Source organism: Phycomyces blakesleeanus, assembly GCF_001638985.1.
Source record: "Phycomyces blakesleeanus NRRL 1555(-) unplaced genomic scaffold PHYBLscaffold_46, whole genome shotgun sequence".
Classification (NCBI taxonomy): Eukaryota; Fungi; Mucoromycota; class Mucoromycetes; order Mucorales; family Phycomycetaceae; genus Phycomyces; species Phycomyces blakesleeanus.
The window spans coordinates 171,487-189,809 of record NW_017265192.1 but is presented as its reverse complement, the minus strand read 5'-3'; the positions used below and the strand labels follow the sequence as shown (position 1 = coordinate 189,809).

General features: G+C 33.4%; 4 protein-coding genes and 1 non-coding gene across 5 annotated transcripts; 3 read left to right on the top strand and 2 right to left on the bottom strand.

Moving 5' to 3' along the window:
- Positions 1-380: 380 nt before the first annotated feature.
- Positions 381-2,214, top strand: PHYBLDRAFT_176267 (hypothetical protein; the record flags this gene model as incomplete). Its single annotated transcript, XM_018437708.1, has 5 exons — positions 381-402; positions 581-648; positions 729-748; positions 858-960; positions 1,498-2,214. 5 exons carry the CDS (start codon positions 381-383, stop codon positions 2,212-2,214), a joined length of 930 nt encoding a protein of 309 aa, XP_018283395.1.
- Positions 2,215-2,603: 389 nt separating this feature from the next.
- On the bottom strand, positions 2,604-2,675 carry PHYBLDRAFT_t305. Its single transcript has one exon. It is a non-coding gene; the product is annotated as a tRNA-Met (tRNA).
- A 4,305-nt stretch (positions 2,676-6,980) lies between these two features.
- Positions 6,981-8,185, top strand: PHYBLDRAFT_153606 (hypothetical protein; the record flags this gene model as incomplete). Its single annotated transcript, XM_018433205.1, has 5 exons — positions 6,981-7,209; positions 7,261-7,364; positions 7,433-7,738; positions 7,844-7,969; positions 8,033-8,185. The coding sequence occupies 5 exons, from the start codon at positions 6,981-6,983 to the stop codon at positions 8,183-8,185; spliced, it is 918 nt and encodes a 305-aa protein (XP_018283394.1).
- A 107-nt stretch (positions 8,186-8,292) lies between these two features.
- On the bottom strand, positions 8,293-13,605 carry PHYBLDRAFT_176265 (hypothetical protein; the record flags this gene model as incomplete). The annotated part of the gene is made up of 14 exons (XM_018437707.1): positions 8,293-9,414; positions 9,529-9,662; positions 10,356-10,787; positions 10,875-11,048; positions 11,108-11,185; positions 11,241-11,316; positions 11,346-11,374; positions 11,605-11,679; positions 11,926-11,931; positions 12,003-12,046; positions 12,579-12,632; positions 12,708-12,796; positions 12,869-13,365; positions 13,434-13,605. The coding sequence occupies 14 exons, from the start codon at positions 13,603-13,605 to the stop codon at positions 8,293-8,295; spliced, it is 2,982 nt and encodes a 993-aa protein (XP_018283393.1).
- A 1,576-nt stretch (positions 13,606-15,181) lies between these two features.
- Positions 15,182-18,234, top strand: PHYBLDRAFT_176264 (hypothetical protein; the record flags this gene model as incomplete). Its single annotated transcript, XM_018437706.1, has 7 exons — positions 15,182-15,275; positions 15,336-15,587; positions 15,663-16,143; positions 16,503-16,575; positions 16,637-17,121; positions 17,196-17,747; positions 17,883-18,234. 7 exons carry the CDS (start codon positions 15,182-15,184, stop codon positions 18,232-18,234), a joined length of 2,289 nt encoding a protein of 762 aa, XP_018283392.1.
- Positions 18,235-18,323: the final 89 nt, after the last annotated feature.

The following is an 18,323-nucleotide window of genomic DNA, read 5'->3' as shown; positions in this document are numbered from 1 at the left end:
TTTAATTACCTATTTTGTTTTTTTTGTATTTTATTTACTTATTTTTTTTATTTTTCCATATTTTTCCATATTTTTCCTTATCAACCATTTTCTTTTCTTTTCTTTCTCTTTCTGATTTTTGTTATAACTGTGAATTTTACTGGTAAGATACATTCTTCTTAAAAATACTTCTGTACAGACAACAACAAGATTAACACATTCTGTTGTCATAGATACATATATACTCTCTTAGTGTTTTACTATATTTGCAAACTTTTTTGGTAACATATCTTCTTTTTTTTTAAAGCAATTCTTTTCTTCAAATGTAACTAAATAATAATTATTATTTCAGTTGTCATAGATACTAGCGTGTTTTTTCCATCTGATGTATTCTCTTTACAATGGCTATCCGGATTAGTCCAGGTTAGTAACTATACTTCATGTCATCATCATATAAAATTATTCTGACTTTTCTCCTTCTTTTTTATAGACAATATTGCCAAAAATATTCCCTACAATTAAACAAGACCATCAACACGGTAATATTTTATTTTTTATTTACTTTTAATATTTATCTGACAGAATATAATTTTTATTACAGATGAATGTTCATCTGCCAAACATGCAATGCATCAAGAACCTCTATCTCTTGGCACCATCATTGACATGGTAAGACTTCTTCTTTTATTCTCTTAATATGTATGATAGTATTATTTATACTGTATATTAATATATGTTTTTTACTAAAGGTTATATCAACTCTTGACAAGTACTATCTAGGTCTACAAATAAATTGACTTTCTTTGGATACGTTCATTACATATTCTGTCACCCAATTCACTCCAACTAACTTCTCTATATTATTTTCATTGTTAAAGAAATTATACTTGGCGCCATGCCTCGAACTCTCAAAGTTTTATTTTTATCTTCTTCAGTCATTATATTGTATGTATCCTCAAATTAATATATCACTCACAACATGTAAATATTTAAGTACACATCTAACTTCTCTTCTATTATGTTAAATAGTATCTGTGCCAAAGATAACTACTGAATATGAGGGTTTACAAACATTATATATAAAGCACTGCTTGATTTGAGTCATATGAAGGATACCAGTGAAGACGGCCCGAGGCATATAATATTATTCCAATACTATCAACCTAGAATCATTCTATTTTTTCTAATAAATACAAAAATAAACTATAATTCAAACCAATAATAATTGAATATCAAGTAATTGGTGGAGCAGATAATCTATGACCTCATAATAAAGAGTGTTAATGATTGGCTTATAAGCAATAAAATGTCCATGGTTCTAACTATTCACCCAGGGATAGTTCAACAATACACATGCGACGTAGTCCCTGATTATTAACCTTTAACATGGAAACAGATTGTATTACAGCAAAAAAACAAAGTTTGAAATAAAGTTTTCTTGGTACTCTATTATATACAAAGATATAAAATTACTATTGACCCCAACTTCACTAGTGCTATCGAACTTTACACTTGTAGATAGCAGGTCTGTGCACATGTAACCAGATCAGCTTTGGTACCAGTGGAAATAGGCAAAACCCCACTGTAAAATGCGGAATATTCACAATAGTATGCCTGAATTTCCCCATGTGTATTTATTGTTATTTTTCCAGTGCTTACCTCGACAAGACTATCTCAAAAGACCCACATGTCATAGCCAACCAGACAGCAGACCAACTGGAAAATGTTGGTAGAGCCAGGGAAGCTGCTGAGTTGTGCATGAGCGTCATGAGCTCAAAGGACAAAGAAAAATGGGACGCAGTGATCAAGAAAGTATTGTTTGAGATTGGTAATCACGTCAAGCTCACGCATGAAGGTCGTTTTGGTTTGGAGCCACAGTTCAAGGGTCCATTTATTGTGATGAACAAGAACAACAAATATGGTACGTATCAGCTCAAAACCATGGAAGGAAAACCTCTTGCATCATGGGTTCACGTCGACTGGTTATACAAGACAAATGGTGATGCCCCTAATGACACTTGGTACAATCCAACCGCCTATTGCTCAGCCTGGCTTGCTGCCATGACACTCCTTGACACCAAAATTCCAAATGACGCGGTTGACCCTGTGGCTTCACCTGATGACATTGGTGCTCATGGACAATCACAAAGCCAGGAGGGGATAATGTCAGAGTTGACATTGGTAACCAAAATCGGGAGTTACAAGCAACCAGCAATGGTTGACTTTTTAGGATAAAAGTCCTTGACTTTGCTAATTGGTCTTTCACATATGTTTTAGATATTTAAGATGGTGAATATACTTGTAAAAGATATTACTGGACAACAAGCATCTAAGACATATTATCATAGCTATTCTTTTAGCCAGAAATCAATTATCATTTTGTATAAATAGTCAGGAAATACATTTAATAAAAAGACATCTTTATTCTTATCTAAAAACTATTCTTAAAAACTTAACGATCCCCAGTGATATTGATTCTGTGACTTAGTTACAAGTGCCAGAAAAGAAATACCAGATCGAGACCTGACAGAGAATTCTGTGTAATCATCATTCTGATTGGCTGACAAGAATTCGGGTACGACACAATAGTGTCCGACAACAAAAACAAAACTTTTTAAAAATTGTAGCTGAAGGAGGTTTCGATCCTCCGACCTTTGGGTTATGGGCCCAACGCGCTTCCTCTGCGCTATTCAGCTGTAATTATAGTTTTCATCTGGTGCGCTATAAAATGTATTAACCGCAGTATTAGTTCTTTTTCAATCGATTTTAACTTTTTTAATCAGTCACAAAGTCTCAAACCCCCAATTATAATTGTTTTTTTAATTTTTAATTTTAATTTTATTTATATTAATTTTATTTCTTATTCTAAAATTTGACTTCTCATTATTTTTATTTTTATTCTTCTTCCAATTTTCTGAAAATAAATTTCTCTTCCCTTTATTCTTTACCAAAATTAGTTTCTCCCTCTTTTATTTTTCTTACTTTTCTTACACACTAAATGTGACGTTTTCCTCTCAACACTACTTTACTAAAATTGTTAACTGTAGTTTTTTTATTTCTTTAAAACATACTTCTTCCAATGTTTTCTATTCTTTGTAGTTATGTATTATAACTTCATTTATTTTTCTTTCATGATAAATCTTGATTATAATTATTTTATCTATCTTTTTTATTTCAATTATCTCTGAGATATCAATGTAATCTATTCTTACCATAAATTTTATTCAATAAGTAGTATAAATAACCCTTCAAAAATCAATCAATAAACAATTGTTGAATTTTTCTAATACAAAAGTTTTTTCTAAAGATGTTGTTTACTTTTTCTGATCTCTTTTATAAATTTTTCTTCTGTTTACTATTTTTTTTGTCAAGTCTTTGTGGATGATTGACTATTTTTTATTATTTATTTTCTATTATTTTTCTTCCTCTTGAATTTTATGATTTTTGTTTTGTTGAATTTTCCCTTTATTTTTTATTTTAAAATTATCTTAAAAATTATCTTAGTTAATTTTCAATCTTCTATTCTCTAAACATTTCCCTTAACTTAGTTTATTTTACATTAGCATTATTCATTTCCTTTTGCTAGTTCCAGATATTCTTTCCCTTATAAAATTCCTTCTATTTTTCTCTTCTAGAAGTAGTTTCTCTTATTTATTTTACATTTTTATACAATTGTTTCCCAATTTAAATAACTTTACTTTATTACAGAATTCAATTCTTATTACTACCCGTACCTTGCTTTTCTTGTACACACCATACATACAATAGAGTATCACACATGTCAGTGTATCACATGTGTTATGGGCATGTCCAGCTTTTGGCCATGTCGTAGTGTCCAGTACCGGAAGGTCAGTCTGCTCAGTGAGTTTGTCTGGTGCTGTGTCATGATGTGCCGTCTCAGTTATAAGAGGCTGACATCAACGGTTTGTTTATGTGGTGCTGTGCCCTTGGTATTAAGAGGAGAATTTTTCTGTGCACAGGAAAAATCTCATTTCCATTCCCTGTTCTTTTTATATACAATACTTTTTCCTTTTCCCTTGTTAACATATTTGTCTACATTGTACTCATTTAAAATCATGGTTCCCCATGCTAGTAACCTTTCTTTTCTACAATGCACACAATTCATTTTCTAACATCTCTGCGCAACATCAGTACTTTTATTATTATATTTTTATTGTATCTTTATCCATATATTTTATTCTTGCCATATCAATTACTTATCATTTTATTTTTACTATCTTTATTTTTCTTAACTTCTATTAGCAATTCTAAATCTTATCGACTATAAAAAAGAAGCAATTTTATTCACTAAAATATTATCTTTTGATCCAATTCAGTATTTTTTTCTTGTTTTTTTTTCTTTGTAATTTATATCATCTTGCAACATAACATATTGATTTCTTGGTTTTAGGAAGATTGTTTGTTAGTTTTGGTCTCCTTGTTAGTTATTACTTTTTTCTGTTTTTGTCATTCTCTTTCTATATACCTTTCCCTCTCTCTTATTTTTAACAATGATTCTATTAGTTGTTCTTTCTTTTCTTATCTGTTAACTATTGCTGCTTGCTGTCTTTTAGTGTATCTGTCTTCTACTTTATTCTATTATCATTGTATTTTATTTGCCAAGTGATCCATTACAATCCACAACAAACTTAATACATTACAAATCAATTTTTAAATTGTGTTTTATTATTTTTATTAGCTGTAATAATATTATCTTTTTCAATTGTTTTCAACTTTTTTAATTAGTAATAAAGTCTTGAACATCTAATTTTAATTTACACTACAGAAAAAATGGCAGTTTTCTGCTTTTGTACCTTTGTTTTGGTCTATAATAATTAAAACATTACTAAAAATCTAATTTGAAGCTAAAAAAACTATGTTTTTTGAAAAGATTGACAAAAAGTAAATTTATCACCTAAAATTAAACCGCCTAATAAACAAACACCGGAAAAAAGTAAGAAAATACTGACATATATATATGGGTAAACAGTACTGAAATAACATGATATACTATAGTTGATATTTTTTCCACTAGGTTTTAAGATCATCTAGCACTGTATGTGCAAGAGTTATAAACGCTATAGTATCATAACTCATTTTTTTTGGAAATAAAAAATGGGATCCTCCAATGAAATGTCTTTATTTTTACTCCGAAATTTCTAAATATGGTAGTAGCAAGTTGATTAAACTGAAAGTCGAGTTGAGAATACTATTGATTCTGCTGGAACTTTCTAGTATTATCAACTTGTGAGTTGAAATTACTGGTTTGCCCACAGTTTGATTAACTTTTAAAATTAAATTTTTCTTTCTTTTTCAAAAACTTACACTGCAAAAACCATTGGGAATTATTATAATAATAGGTTTTGATTATCGGGATATTTTGTCACATAAAAATGAATTACTCGTAAATATTAAGGAAATCATAGTTGACAAGTTATTGAATAAAGTGTCAAAAATAATTGAATACTATCTTATTCCAAAAATAAAAACCGGGAGTTTAGGTATAAGGTCTGTGTATCAACTGTTCTCGGGGATCAATTATATAGACTATTCCAAATGCAGAACAATGTATTATCTACCGCTGATTATACCTGTAATTTGATGTAGGCCTTGTTTTTGTAATAACAGGCGTAATAACAGGGCACTTCTTTAATGTTTATTGGCTAAATGAATCGAAGAAAAAATTCTCATAGGTGCAAATGCTAAGCACGAGTTACTCAATTGGATATTGTTTTGTTTTGAAAAATGGTTTTTTATTTGTTTTTATTTTGGATAAAAAAAGCCTTTTTTTTTGGCAATAATAAGAATTCTATATAGTATTACTATTAAATACACTAATCTGTTATATTGTACTTCTTATAAATTTTGTTTCAGAATTTTTTGAATTAATAAACTTGGATAGTGAGTATATATGCTTACTGAAGCTATTTGATTAAAGGGAGTAGAAAGATACTTACATACTGTTAGAATAATTTGTTAATAATGGAATAAAACACAGATTTATATTATCAAAAGCTACGAGCCAATGCGTCATTCAAGTATATATTACAAAGAAAGGAATATAAAACATATACATACATATTTACTAAAGGAACATGTCTTGTCCTTGAGTACCGGTCATATAAGAATGTGAAGAACCATTTCAACTATAAAAAAGGAGAGTGAGAATGCTGATATAAAAAAACAAAACAAAATAAAAACAACACAATAATAAAATGAATAACACGTACCCTTATATTCTTTAAATGATTTGTTTTTACTGACCATATGTAAATCAAGGGTGAGCTATATTTAAAGTAGATGTTAGATATTGTTTTTAATACTGGGAAGAAGATGTTGATATAGATATATACGTACATGCCACCAATATGTTTTTGTGTTTTTTTTTGTCTGCACCGGTTATATCAGAGAAATATATGTAATGGCTATTTAAAGTAATTTATAGTTAGTAAAATAATGATATATTTAATAGTAAAGTACCTCTTGTATAATGAAAGACACCTGCATCATATGTATATATTAAGGGTGCCTAAAGTGAAACATAGTAGGATTAAAAGAGTGTTATTTTTATTAATATTATTAAAGAGTAGAGAAAAACAGAAAAAGGTGGGAAAATAAAAAACAGTGTTTGAAAAAGCCGTAGACCCTGAAAAAGTTATTAGACTGTTTCTCTTACTTTGAAAAAAAAATTGTCTACTAATTATAGCTTTATATGTTTCATAAAACAATTGTTACTTACTATATACCTAAAGAAGTTGTTTTCTAGCTCAATTTTTTTCAAAATAATATATTTCGATCTCCTCGATCATTTAAATAAAGAAGTATTTACACACTCATACACTTGCTCAACTTGCTCACTTAATCATTAACATAATTGTTTAATCACTCAATTACTCTACAATTCTTTACGTGTAAAGTACTCTCTTAAAAATTTATTAAAATAGAAATATCAAGCAATATATACCAGAAACTTATTATTTTATTATATAAAAATACAGATAATGGCTCCAAGAACTAACATCAACCAGAACGCACGTACCAATGGATCAACATCTAGGCCATTGATCAACGCAGTCAACACTGGGCGTATAGAATCGTCAAATCCAATGATTGCTCCTAGACCAGAAAATATGTCAATTCCAGTGTCAGAGTTTAATGATGTAGTCAGTCTTCTCGCTACACTCAATAACAAAATGACAGCCGTTAGTTCCGATGTTAGTGAATTGAAAGGTAATTAAACACAAACTATATTGTTTTCCAATAGACTGACTATTTGAACAGTACAATGCCAGGTGGGTGCTCAATCGACTGGCATGCAAGCCGTTCTGGATTCTGATATGGATCCTCAGGACATCATAAGCAGCGCAAGACACCCAAAGATCTCAGTAAGCTCAAATACTAAAATTATAAAAACAATCTCCCTTTAAATCTAACATCAATATACCTTTAATAGAGTATTATTCGGGGGCGGTTAAGAGATATTAATCTTAAGACAGATGATTTGGAGTTGATCAGAGAGAATGATGATAAACCAACTTGGGATGTCAATGTTGGTTTGTCTGACGAGTTTAACAAGAATCTTGCAAGTGATTTGATGCTTTACATTCGTCGTCAACCTGTAGCAGCTATGGTACCACCAAAAGAGCTATGTGGTATAATTGTAAACAGCTATTACAATCGCTTGGCTGCTAGTAAGCTTACTGAAGAAGACAGACAGACAAACACTACCTCAAACAGAAGAGGAAATAGAAAGACTGCTGTAAGCATTTCTATTTATAATAATTCTATTTTGACAAGTATACTTAAAATATTATATATATAGTAGCTTAATAAAAGGAGAAAAAGAACGTACACAAAGCATAAGGATGCTGTCACTGAAAAGTTTAATCGGGATTATAATGGCGTTTTTTACAGAGATGCAATGTCTGGTGATGAGACAGAAACCGATACTTCTGTTGTTGCATCTCGTCCTGATTGGCGTAGTGATGAGGTAATGTTTTATATAAAATGGTTTTTCTGTTGTTTGATTCCTGATGTATATATACATTTATAGTTGAATACTGTGTTTGACTTTCTTGATGAGCTCGCCAGAGATGACTTGGGAAAAAGAGCAACGCAGTTGAAGTCGCGGAGTCATGTGTTAGTACACGAGACAATTCCTCGTGGCTTGGTCACAAAAATGCCTACGTGGTCAAAACGCGTATAATAAAATTTCTGTCTTTTTAGTTGCACTCTTTATCACATCTCTTTTTATGTCTATGAACTATGTTTTATATTATTATTATTAGTTTAAAAAAAAGATAGAGTATTTTATTAAGCGTACAGCTTTCTTGGCAGAGGAATAACAACGACTTTTGCCGCACCACTACCAGACATATGACTTCCAATTGCAATTGGCGACAAGATACGGTGGACAGGCAGAATGTTGTCGTAGTCATACTTCAGAAATTCTGGCTCATACAACTCGATGCCCTGCTTGATTCTAGGTTGATGGCGAGGAATTTTGTACCACTCAACGAAGGCAAATACGTGTTGGGGGTTGTGACAAGGGGAAAGGTTGGTGTGCGTGAGGTTTGGTGTAAAATCGTGCAAGAACAAGTACTTAATACGACCAGCATATCTTTCCTCAGAGTCTCCACTTTTTTCAATAAATTTCGCTTGTATATGCGATCCTCTAATGACCAAGCCTTCTCCACCTGTGTAAACTTGTCCAAGAAGATTGATGGACAAAATCTTCTGGATTCGGTCATTCACAAACCAACAATTCCTGATTGTTGTCTTGGCACTGCAAAGAGAATCATTGTCATACTCAATTTTATAGAAATCGAGCAGACAATCATACTCAGATTTTCTCATTGTTGTTGGTGGCTTCAAACACAATGGTAGAGCGGAAAGAGGTAGAGGTTCGTTGCCAAATGTTTGCTTTGAAGGCTTTTCAGCGGATTGTAGGAACGTTGGCAAGTGAAAGAATGACGGTATCAAAGGATGTGGCGAAAGTGCAGGATTATAGATTTTACGACCAGACAGCTTGAGAAAGAGAGAGAGGAGTAAAGGGCTGGTAACATTTCTGAGATGCGCTTGACAAAAGTCACCATTGTAAGAACTCTCAAGAAACCTTTTCATGTAGGTATTCTCGAACCCACTCTTCTGGTTTGTCTCAAACCCTTTCAATACACCATTATAGCGCTCAAAGCTAAATAGCCAAAATCCGTAAATTGGCCCAAAGTCCTCAATCGTTTCTTTTAGATGGAGATGGAGATGCATGTTTTGCGTGAATACATCTGGTTTATAAAAGTCTTCACAACCAACACAGAACTTCTCCAAACTTTCGTGAGCTTTTTTGATCCCATTTTTGGTGATACTTGGCTTCGTCAATTCTCTGCATGCATTGACAAAATGGATCCAATTGCCAAGCAGATCATCTCGCAGGCGTGTCTTAAGCAGAACAGGAAAGTATATCAGGCACCATGATTTTCACTCATCTGCCTTCATAAATGGAAATGTCTTTCCAATCTTTATCTTCAGAGTCGTATACCCTACAGGGAGTACCATTCTATTAGCCTCTTCCTGCATCTCTACAAAATCTTTGTCATCAAGCAAATTGTTTGCAATCCAAATATCCATCATTCGTTTTGCAGTCCCGAGAAAAAGGTTGTGCATGGGATCGATAATGGTTGCACGCACTGGCTCAAAGTACACAAGTCGATGAAGCTCAGACCAACGAACACCATTCTCAATCTCCAATCGCTTTCTCTCTGTCAATGTCTTTGCATTCTTCCACAGGTTTGCATGTCTGCGATTTTCTTCTTTTGTGCGGCCTACCCATTCCAAAAACTTAAGCCCAAAATAGTTTACAGCAGTGGTCCCATCAACATGAGCAAACTGACGATTGCATTTGTAGCATGCACATGTGCTGTTGTGAGATGTAAACCCACACGTCTTTCTTGCAGCAGGGATGTCGCATGCAACCATCAACAGAGCAGCACGCACCAGAGCACCTGAGCAGTTATATGTATCAATTGTGATACCTTTATACAATAGCATAAGTTCATCAACAAGAGGACGCAAATAGTTATTGATCTCGTTGGTGCTTGCTTCTTTAGGTCCAGGCATCAATCCAACAAGAATGACATTTTCTGCCTTGTTCCGCTCTTCTCTCGGCAGATTGTTAATTGTCAGGTATATCGCACCACAAGAATATGTTACTCCATCAAATGGTTGAAACCAATCAATGTTCAGTGTCAATAGTAATGATCGTTCCTTCGAAACAAACTGGATACCATCCTCATCCACTAATTCGTTCCACATCTTTCCATCATATACATCGAATAAAGTACCGTCGACTTTTGGTTCACAATTCCATCTGTTGATCATACTCTCAAAAGAAGGACGTGTAAACATTTTTTTCAAGGTAGTTGTCAACGAGTTATAAACAAATGTGCACTTTGGAATCATGGCGTTCTTCATACTAGACTTGTAGAGATCATTCTTACAATGCGTCTTACTACCAACTCTTTTGAAATTGCAGGATGTATGTGTGTTGTTGCTATAATCGTACAATGTGTGACAATTACTGCATGCTACATATTTTGATACGCCATTTGTCAAGTCATTGTATCCTGTCATTTTCCTCAAACCCGGAATGCTTGTGGGAAGTCGGAAATCCTCTCCATAATGTTCGAGGATTGTATTTATGAATGTAATCAAAATTACTGCGCCTTCATCTACAATGAAGCTAGAAATAAATATCACAGTGAAAACCGCAATTACTTGATGCCAAATATTCTCTGGAAGGTTTTCTGTAGACTCTGTAAGTTATCATAAAATAATATTAATTTTTTGTTTCTTTAAGTCAAACCTTTTTTCTTCAATCATAGTTTATTTTTAATATTTACCCTGTTCTTGCTCTCTGTTCTGTTCTTCTTGCTCAAATTCATCCAACGACTCATATTCAGACTCATACTCTGAGGTATACTCCTCTGTTTCAAAAAGAGATTCTTCCACCAAAAGAGGTAAGTGGGTATTGACATACTGCTCTGGTGAGGGTGCACCATCGGAGTAATTATCATCTATTGGTACCGAGTTTAAATAGAGTGCGCATTGGGTATAAAAAATAAAATACTATTACATTCAATATGTTCTTCAATTTGATCTACGTCCATATCAGCTTCACCAGTGTTTACTTCGGCTGTCAAAACTATTTGTTCTAATGGATTAGAATACATCATATAAATAAATGAAAAATTGATAACTTAATTTACCATTAATGGTTTTATCCATATTCCTGTCATTATCATTCTGGGCATGACACTTGGCAGTTCTTTTATCTGTCATGCACTACGGCGGAGAAAATGGTAACATGTTACCACTTTGGTAACATAACTGCCATTTTTTACTTAATAAAAAATTACAGTTATGACTCTGTATAAGGCCAAAACAGGCACTGTTACCATTTTTTACATAGTAAAAAATGGCAGTTATTTATTATGTAAAAAGCCAAAACAAGCACTGTTACCATTTTTTTCATAATAAAAAATGGCAGTTATTTATTATGTAAAAAGCCAAAACAGGCACTGTTACCATTTTTCAAAAAAAAAATCAAGCGTCCTTCCTTTCCTCTATTACATTCTTTCTTTTGTTCTATTGCTTTCAATTCTAGCACAACCTCTTGTTTTTCCTTTGCAGCTTTAACAGAATGGTCTGTTTTTTATTATACAATATTGAATCGGGTTTAATTGAATTGAATCTTTATTTCAATGCATGTTTTATTAAATGAAAATGATAATAATAGTAATAATGAAAAAACAATTCCATTGGCCACTCGCAATAAAAAATGGTTCTGTTTAGCTACTGCAAAACGTATGCAGTAAAACACTACTATTCAAATTGTATTTCATATACTTTGGGTATTCTAATATATCTTAGATAGCACTTATTATTTTTTACCAATTTCTACAAATATACTAATATTAGAGAAAAAACTTAAAATAAATAAATAGATATAATATTATTATAATGCTTACCTTTATATAATATGCTTACTTGTTCAGTAAAATAAGCATTTACTCTAAGAATATATATATATATTAAAGAATGTATTAATATTTAAGATCTATATATAAGAAAAGCAATAAAACATAAGCACTATAGAAAGTCGTTATCATAGAAGAAGAAAAACTTGAGCAAAGATTCAAGTCATGTAACATGAAGCTAATTCGAATCTGATTCATACAACTGGAATGAGCATCTTGTTAGAAAGCTTAACGTGTTTATTCTACTCAATATACTTACATATAATAGAACGACTCCCAAGTATAATATATCAGTACAAAAATATTACTATTAATTTTTTTCCCAAAAAAAAGGCTATATACTATTTCCTTTTATATTTGAATGTAGCGGAATTGTAGATGCTGTACATTAGCTTCAAATTCTTGTAATCACAACATTAGCAATCATATGAAAGAGATCAATAAATTTTTTATATGAAAGAAAAAAGGAATAAAAAACATAAAAAGAAAAATGACGAGATAAGAAAAAAAATGCACTAAAGACAGACTAAAAAAATCAAACTTGGCCAATCACAGCAGCCAAACTACGATCTTTGGCTTCTCTTGTGAGCAGGCTCGACACTTGCTGTGGGTGGAGGAGACCTACATAAAAGAGTAAGAAGTTTATATTAGTTTTGTATTAACAGCGCATGAGAAAAAGCAACAATGGTAACTTACAGCACATCTGCCATTATGGGCGACTCAACATCACCAGTTTCTGACATATCAGGAGAAGAAAGCGAAGAATCACTTATGTCTCGCTGTGTCTATAGCATAATAAAAGGAAACGATGTTAATTAAAGTTTACAATATATAGATTTGTTAATTGATAAACTTACTTTGTTCTTCTCTGCCATTCTTCTCTTGTGCGTCTGGTTGTCGCTCTTGAAGCTTTCCCGAAGAAGGCTTCTTGCACACCACATTCTTTTACATTGGTGGATGTGCAATCCACCATTCTTTGCCAACCTCTCCAAATGCATCATGTAGTATTCCCTGTTTTTCTCTGGGATATTCTTCCATTCTTTTGAGGCCGCAGGATAGTCTTTGTCAATGATATCATGCTTTACCATACAGCCTAATGTTTTGAGATGCAGTCTTTTTACTGTCAAATCATGGTCTGAAAGAGGGACTAATGGGGGCAAAGGCTGCCCTTGTGGAACTTCTTTGCAGCGCGCCTTCCAGTCCTGCTCGTGAAGAATCTGAAGCAACAGATTGTATTTTTGCGCTTCGTTTTTTCCTTTGAACTCGCCACCAGTATTGATTACTCGCTTACCAAGCTGATCAGGGTACTCTGTGAGCTGGGCTCTTTTCACAGACTCGGCAATGCGCTCAAGAGCTACAAAAAATGTATGACAATATTAATAAAGTAAATAAACATCTAAGCACAGAATATATATGACTTACAACTCTGCTCAATAATGCTTTGTTGCATTGTAGTTAGATCTTCCGCACTGACTGCTGGTGCAAATTGATTGCTGAATTGCCTTTGAAGCTCGCGCAATGCTTGCTTGATTTCAGCAAGATCAACCTCAATCTTTTGAATTGAGTTGAGGAGAGTTGTGTTAATATCGGACATGTTTAAGTTTTTTTTTAGCTATAAGCAGTGAGTTGAAAAGAAAAGGTGATAGTTTAGACAAGTAGAATAAGAGCGATTTGAGTTTGAGAAAGGCAACGATTTATTACAAGCAATTGATAGCTATTTATATGAAAAAGATACAGACAGATGTACAAACAAAACATATAAAAGAAGGGATGCTTATGCACTTGTATGCACCTGTCTGCACCTGTCTGCAGTAGCTCATGTGAACATGATACAGTCTTTTCGTGTTGACACAACAAAACTGTAAGAAATATAAAGATAAAATGAATTAGACTTTAAATCAATATTATATGTATAAATATTCATACTTTGCACCGTCTACATATTAAACGTTTTAAAGTATATGATATAATAATATAACTCTATACATATTGCAGATATAGCATGAAATTTGGTTAAAGTTCTCGATGACAAAACCCTGTACCAGTTAAAATTATAACTTTAAATATACTCTACAGTAGCTATATAACATCTGAACATCATATAGTTAATTAGCCCCTTTTTATCAATATTAAAGTAAATGTTATGATACTCAAGTTCATATCATACTTATTATCATTATCGACTAAAACGCGTTTTGATTGATGCTATCATCAAAGGTAAAAATAATTTTAACTGTCATTACTATTATTTACCAAGGGGCATTTTTGACTGAAACCGTACATTTTTGAAAAAGGTGTGCTTTAACTCACATCGGCACTTTCAATTAACACCCCTTTCGATCAGTAGTGCTTATCTTGATGATGTCAGTAAAAGAGTATCAGACTATAGCCCTCATTATCTATATCTATTTCTTTAAGTTTTATACATAAACAAGAAAATAATGCTATTAGCTAAATATATATTCACTATCTCAAAAATACTATTAGTACAACACAGATAATATAAATATGTCTTTTCTACCAATGTGTTTAGACAGTACTACTTTTTTTTAACTGTTAATTATTAGAAGGCTGTTTTTCTTTGCCTTTGATATTAGAGAGTAATTGATAATTTATTTAAAAAAAAACATAAATTATTTGGTCATTAATTATCCTAAATATACATATACCTCTTTATAAAGCCCAAAGAATATCTAATCGCTCACAAGTAAAGAGTACATGTCTGTTTCACCAGTGCTCTTTTAATGGTACCCCCTTGTCAACCAAGAAGTATTTTAACTTATATAATAATTATTAATGAAGAAGAATCTTTCCAACCACAGGAATTATTTACTGACAGGTGTTTCACCTAGCATTGACATTACTGTAATCATTGCTATATCATCACTATGAGAGAGAAAAAAAAAAGAGCTGCAAGCATTTTGGTTAAAAAATAAAGAGTATATAAAGATGTCTTTTACATTTAATGAATAGCACCAAAATCCTCTTCGCAGCTTTATTTTATATATTACATACGTACCAACCCAACCAATATGTCTTCTTCCAACGCCAGCTAGCAGAGAGATAGAATATCTACACAGCAATACCAATGTGATCAATGTGTCTTGTTTTTTGATAACTACCAGAAGCTGCAAAACCACAAGAGAATTCACAGAGGAGATTCAGCAACAATGACTGAAATTGACCAGTCTATTCTGAATGATGTTGACATGTACCATGACGAAAATGATACTAGTAATGAAGATGAATCTGTTAGCAATTCAGGTAATGAAAAGAGCTGTAATTGTATTATTTATTTTCCAATTACTAAATAATGTATTACAGAATATACTATGGAGTCTATGGAGCTTGATAATACTATTTCATATAAGTGCGCATGTAATTTTGAGGACAGTGAGGGTGAAGCTCACATTTACGACAGCAGCCGAATCAGTACAAATACTTTTACCAAGGCCGAGTTGATGAGTATTCATCTGTCTCAATTGATGCTACAGCATAGAATTGCTAGAGCAGCATATAGAGACATTGTTCAATTTATAAACACTGTCATCCGAGACCATGACGATATAATGATGGGTAAAATATTATATTTTCTGTTACCTTGTACTTTAATTCCAGATCACTAACATGTAGTGATATCATTTTTTTTAGAACCTGGGGCTAAGATCAGTCATGGCGAAACTGTTGATGCTTTGCTCAAGTCAAAGTCAAGTGTCAAGGGCCATGAGTATGATGTCTGCTCTAGTGGTTGTCGATTGTATGGCATTAATGACGACCAGGAATCTTGTGTTGACTGCGGCAAACCGCGATACAAGACTGATCCCGATCAAAGTCAGACACCAGCCGCCAGTATGAAACTTATGTCAGTTGGGGATATGCTTTCTCAAATGTTGGCAGATCCAGCCACAAGAGAACTCCTCTGTTACAGAGCAAACCGGGAATCTGTAGCTGGTCAGCTAACCGACATTTTTGATGGTGACAATTACAAGCAGTTGGTGCAGCAGGGCCTGTTCTCCAATCCCGATGATATTGCCATTGGGCTTTATACTGATGGGTTTGTCAATCAAAAGAAAGGCAAAAACTCATATACCATCATCCATTGCATAATATTCAACCTAGACCCATCCATCAGGTAATTAATTAATTTATTACTATTTATTATTATTATTACATTTTTTTTTTAAAAAAAATTACTAATAAAATACTTAGATATACCAACAAATACCTTTTGCAACTGGCAATCTTGTCTGGCCCCAAGAAGCCAACTCATTTGGACTCCTTTCTTATACCCATCATCAATGAATTGCGAGATCTTGAGGCACATAGCTTGGTTGTCAAGCACAATGGAGTGGAGCTTTGCAGATCCAAGGTCTATCTTCTGCTTGCTTCTGGCGATATTCCAGCTGTAGCTGATATGGTCCACATTGGTTCCCATACAAGTTTATTTGGTTGCCATTTTTGTGAGACCAAAGGCAAATGCCCTACTAACAGACGGCATGGCATGTACTTTGATGACATTTCCGCCCGGTTAAGACCTTTGGAAGACTTCAAAGTAGGCAACCCTGTAAGTATACAAATGTTCAATTAGCCATCTTTTTTTCATACTAAATAACTGCTTGTAATAGTCGAAGAACATATACCAGCCGAGCATATATACCCAACTCTCAACCTTCTCTGGATCATCATTTTTTGCATTAGATGAACTTCATTTAATTGCAAGAGGGATTGGAAAGTTTGTGTATGACCTGATTACTGTCACCCTCACAAAGGAAACCAAATTTTATTATACCCATCCAGACAATACCCTCAATACCACCGAATACCCTTTTCATATACCAAGAGCAGACCTTGTAACAATTGGAAACTGTATTACCAGCTCACGAAAATATATACCCACCTCATTTCAAGGTAGTTTCGACAACGTATTTGCCAAGATCGATGGTACTCGCGCAGTAGACTGGCTTTACTTTCTCTTATACCTTGTCCCCACTTTGGTTGTGCCTTATTTACCAAATAGGGCTGTCAAAACAGCTCTATTATCTCTCGTGAAAGGTTGTGCGCTTGCCTTGCAATGGACGTTGACATCAGAATTGCTTGATGAGATGGAGTTGTAAGTTATTATACATCTCATATATTATCATTACAAATAGCTGATTGTTACCATTTTTTAAATATTAATAATAGATACTTCAAGCACTGGCACTCGTTTTTATACCAACAAGTCCAGAATAATACCCTGTCTCGTAGTGTTTTCCGACCAGTGCAACATTACCTGGTCCATATACCCTATATCATCAAGCAGCAAGGCCCCCTGCGATGCTACTCCACTCGCTCAATGGAGAGAGTAATTGGCGTCTTCTCGAAATTGATAAAGTCCAAATCAAAGGGTGGCCGAAATGCCAGTTTTCTCGTCGAGCGATTTGCGATTCACAATTATACCAGCACAGCAATCAGCATCTGTGATGAAATCAACCTCATTTGGCCAAAGCCATATGGAAGAGAGAGCTACATGGACCTTCCTAATGATCCTAGTGGTGCGCAGTTGTGGGAGCCGTTTCATCAGTTTGTTAATTTGAATGATGATTCGGTGGAAGGTGTAGGCGGCCCTAGTGTGAAGGAAGCTTTATTGAAATACTACCAGAGAACAACAGGCTTGACTGGCCACGAGTTTGGTGACTCTGTTGTTGTTGTAGCTGCACGTCTGTGGATGGACTCAACTGTATATTCCTCATGCATGTACTGAAGAAAGAAAAACGAGACCAGCCGTGGCAACCATTACGTGATGTTTACTTGCCCCTATAGAAAGTAAGTATAATATTTTTCGATATACAATCAAAAGTTGCTTACATTCTATTTATTTATTTATTTTAGCAACCGTAATGTAATTGTTCACAGCTGGCTCGTTGGTACAGTACAGTTCTACTTTCAGCATGTAGATTTCTATGGCTTCCCACACTTTCTTGCTTTCGTGGAGGTCATGAAGGAACATGACGCGGCTGGTCATGACTCATCAGTACCTATCGTCAAACAATGGTCACAAAGCACCCATACACTAGGCCACCAAACGCAACCGACTTATGCAGTTATAAGTGTAAATAACATTTGTCATCAAGTTGGTCTGGTCCAATACCCACCGAATGGAAACCAGTTTTATGTAATCGCGCCCTATTATATCTTTAACAACAACATGCGCATTACTAAAGGCAATCTTTCCATTCTGTAATCCTTTTTATTTTTATCTTATTTTTCTATATGCTCTATATCCTTATATCTTTTATATTTTTTATATCATCCTTGTATCTTATATTCTTT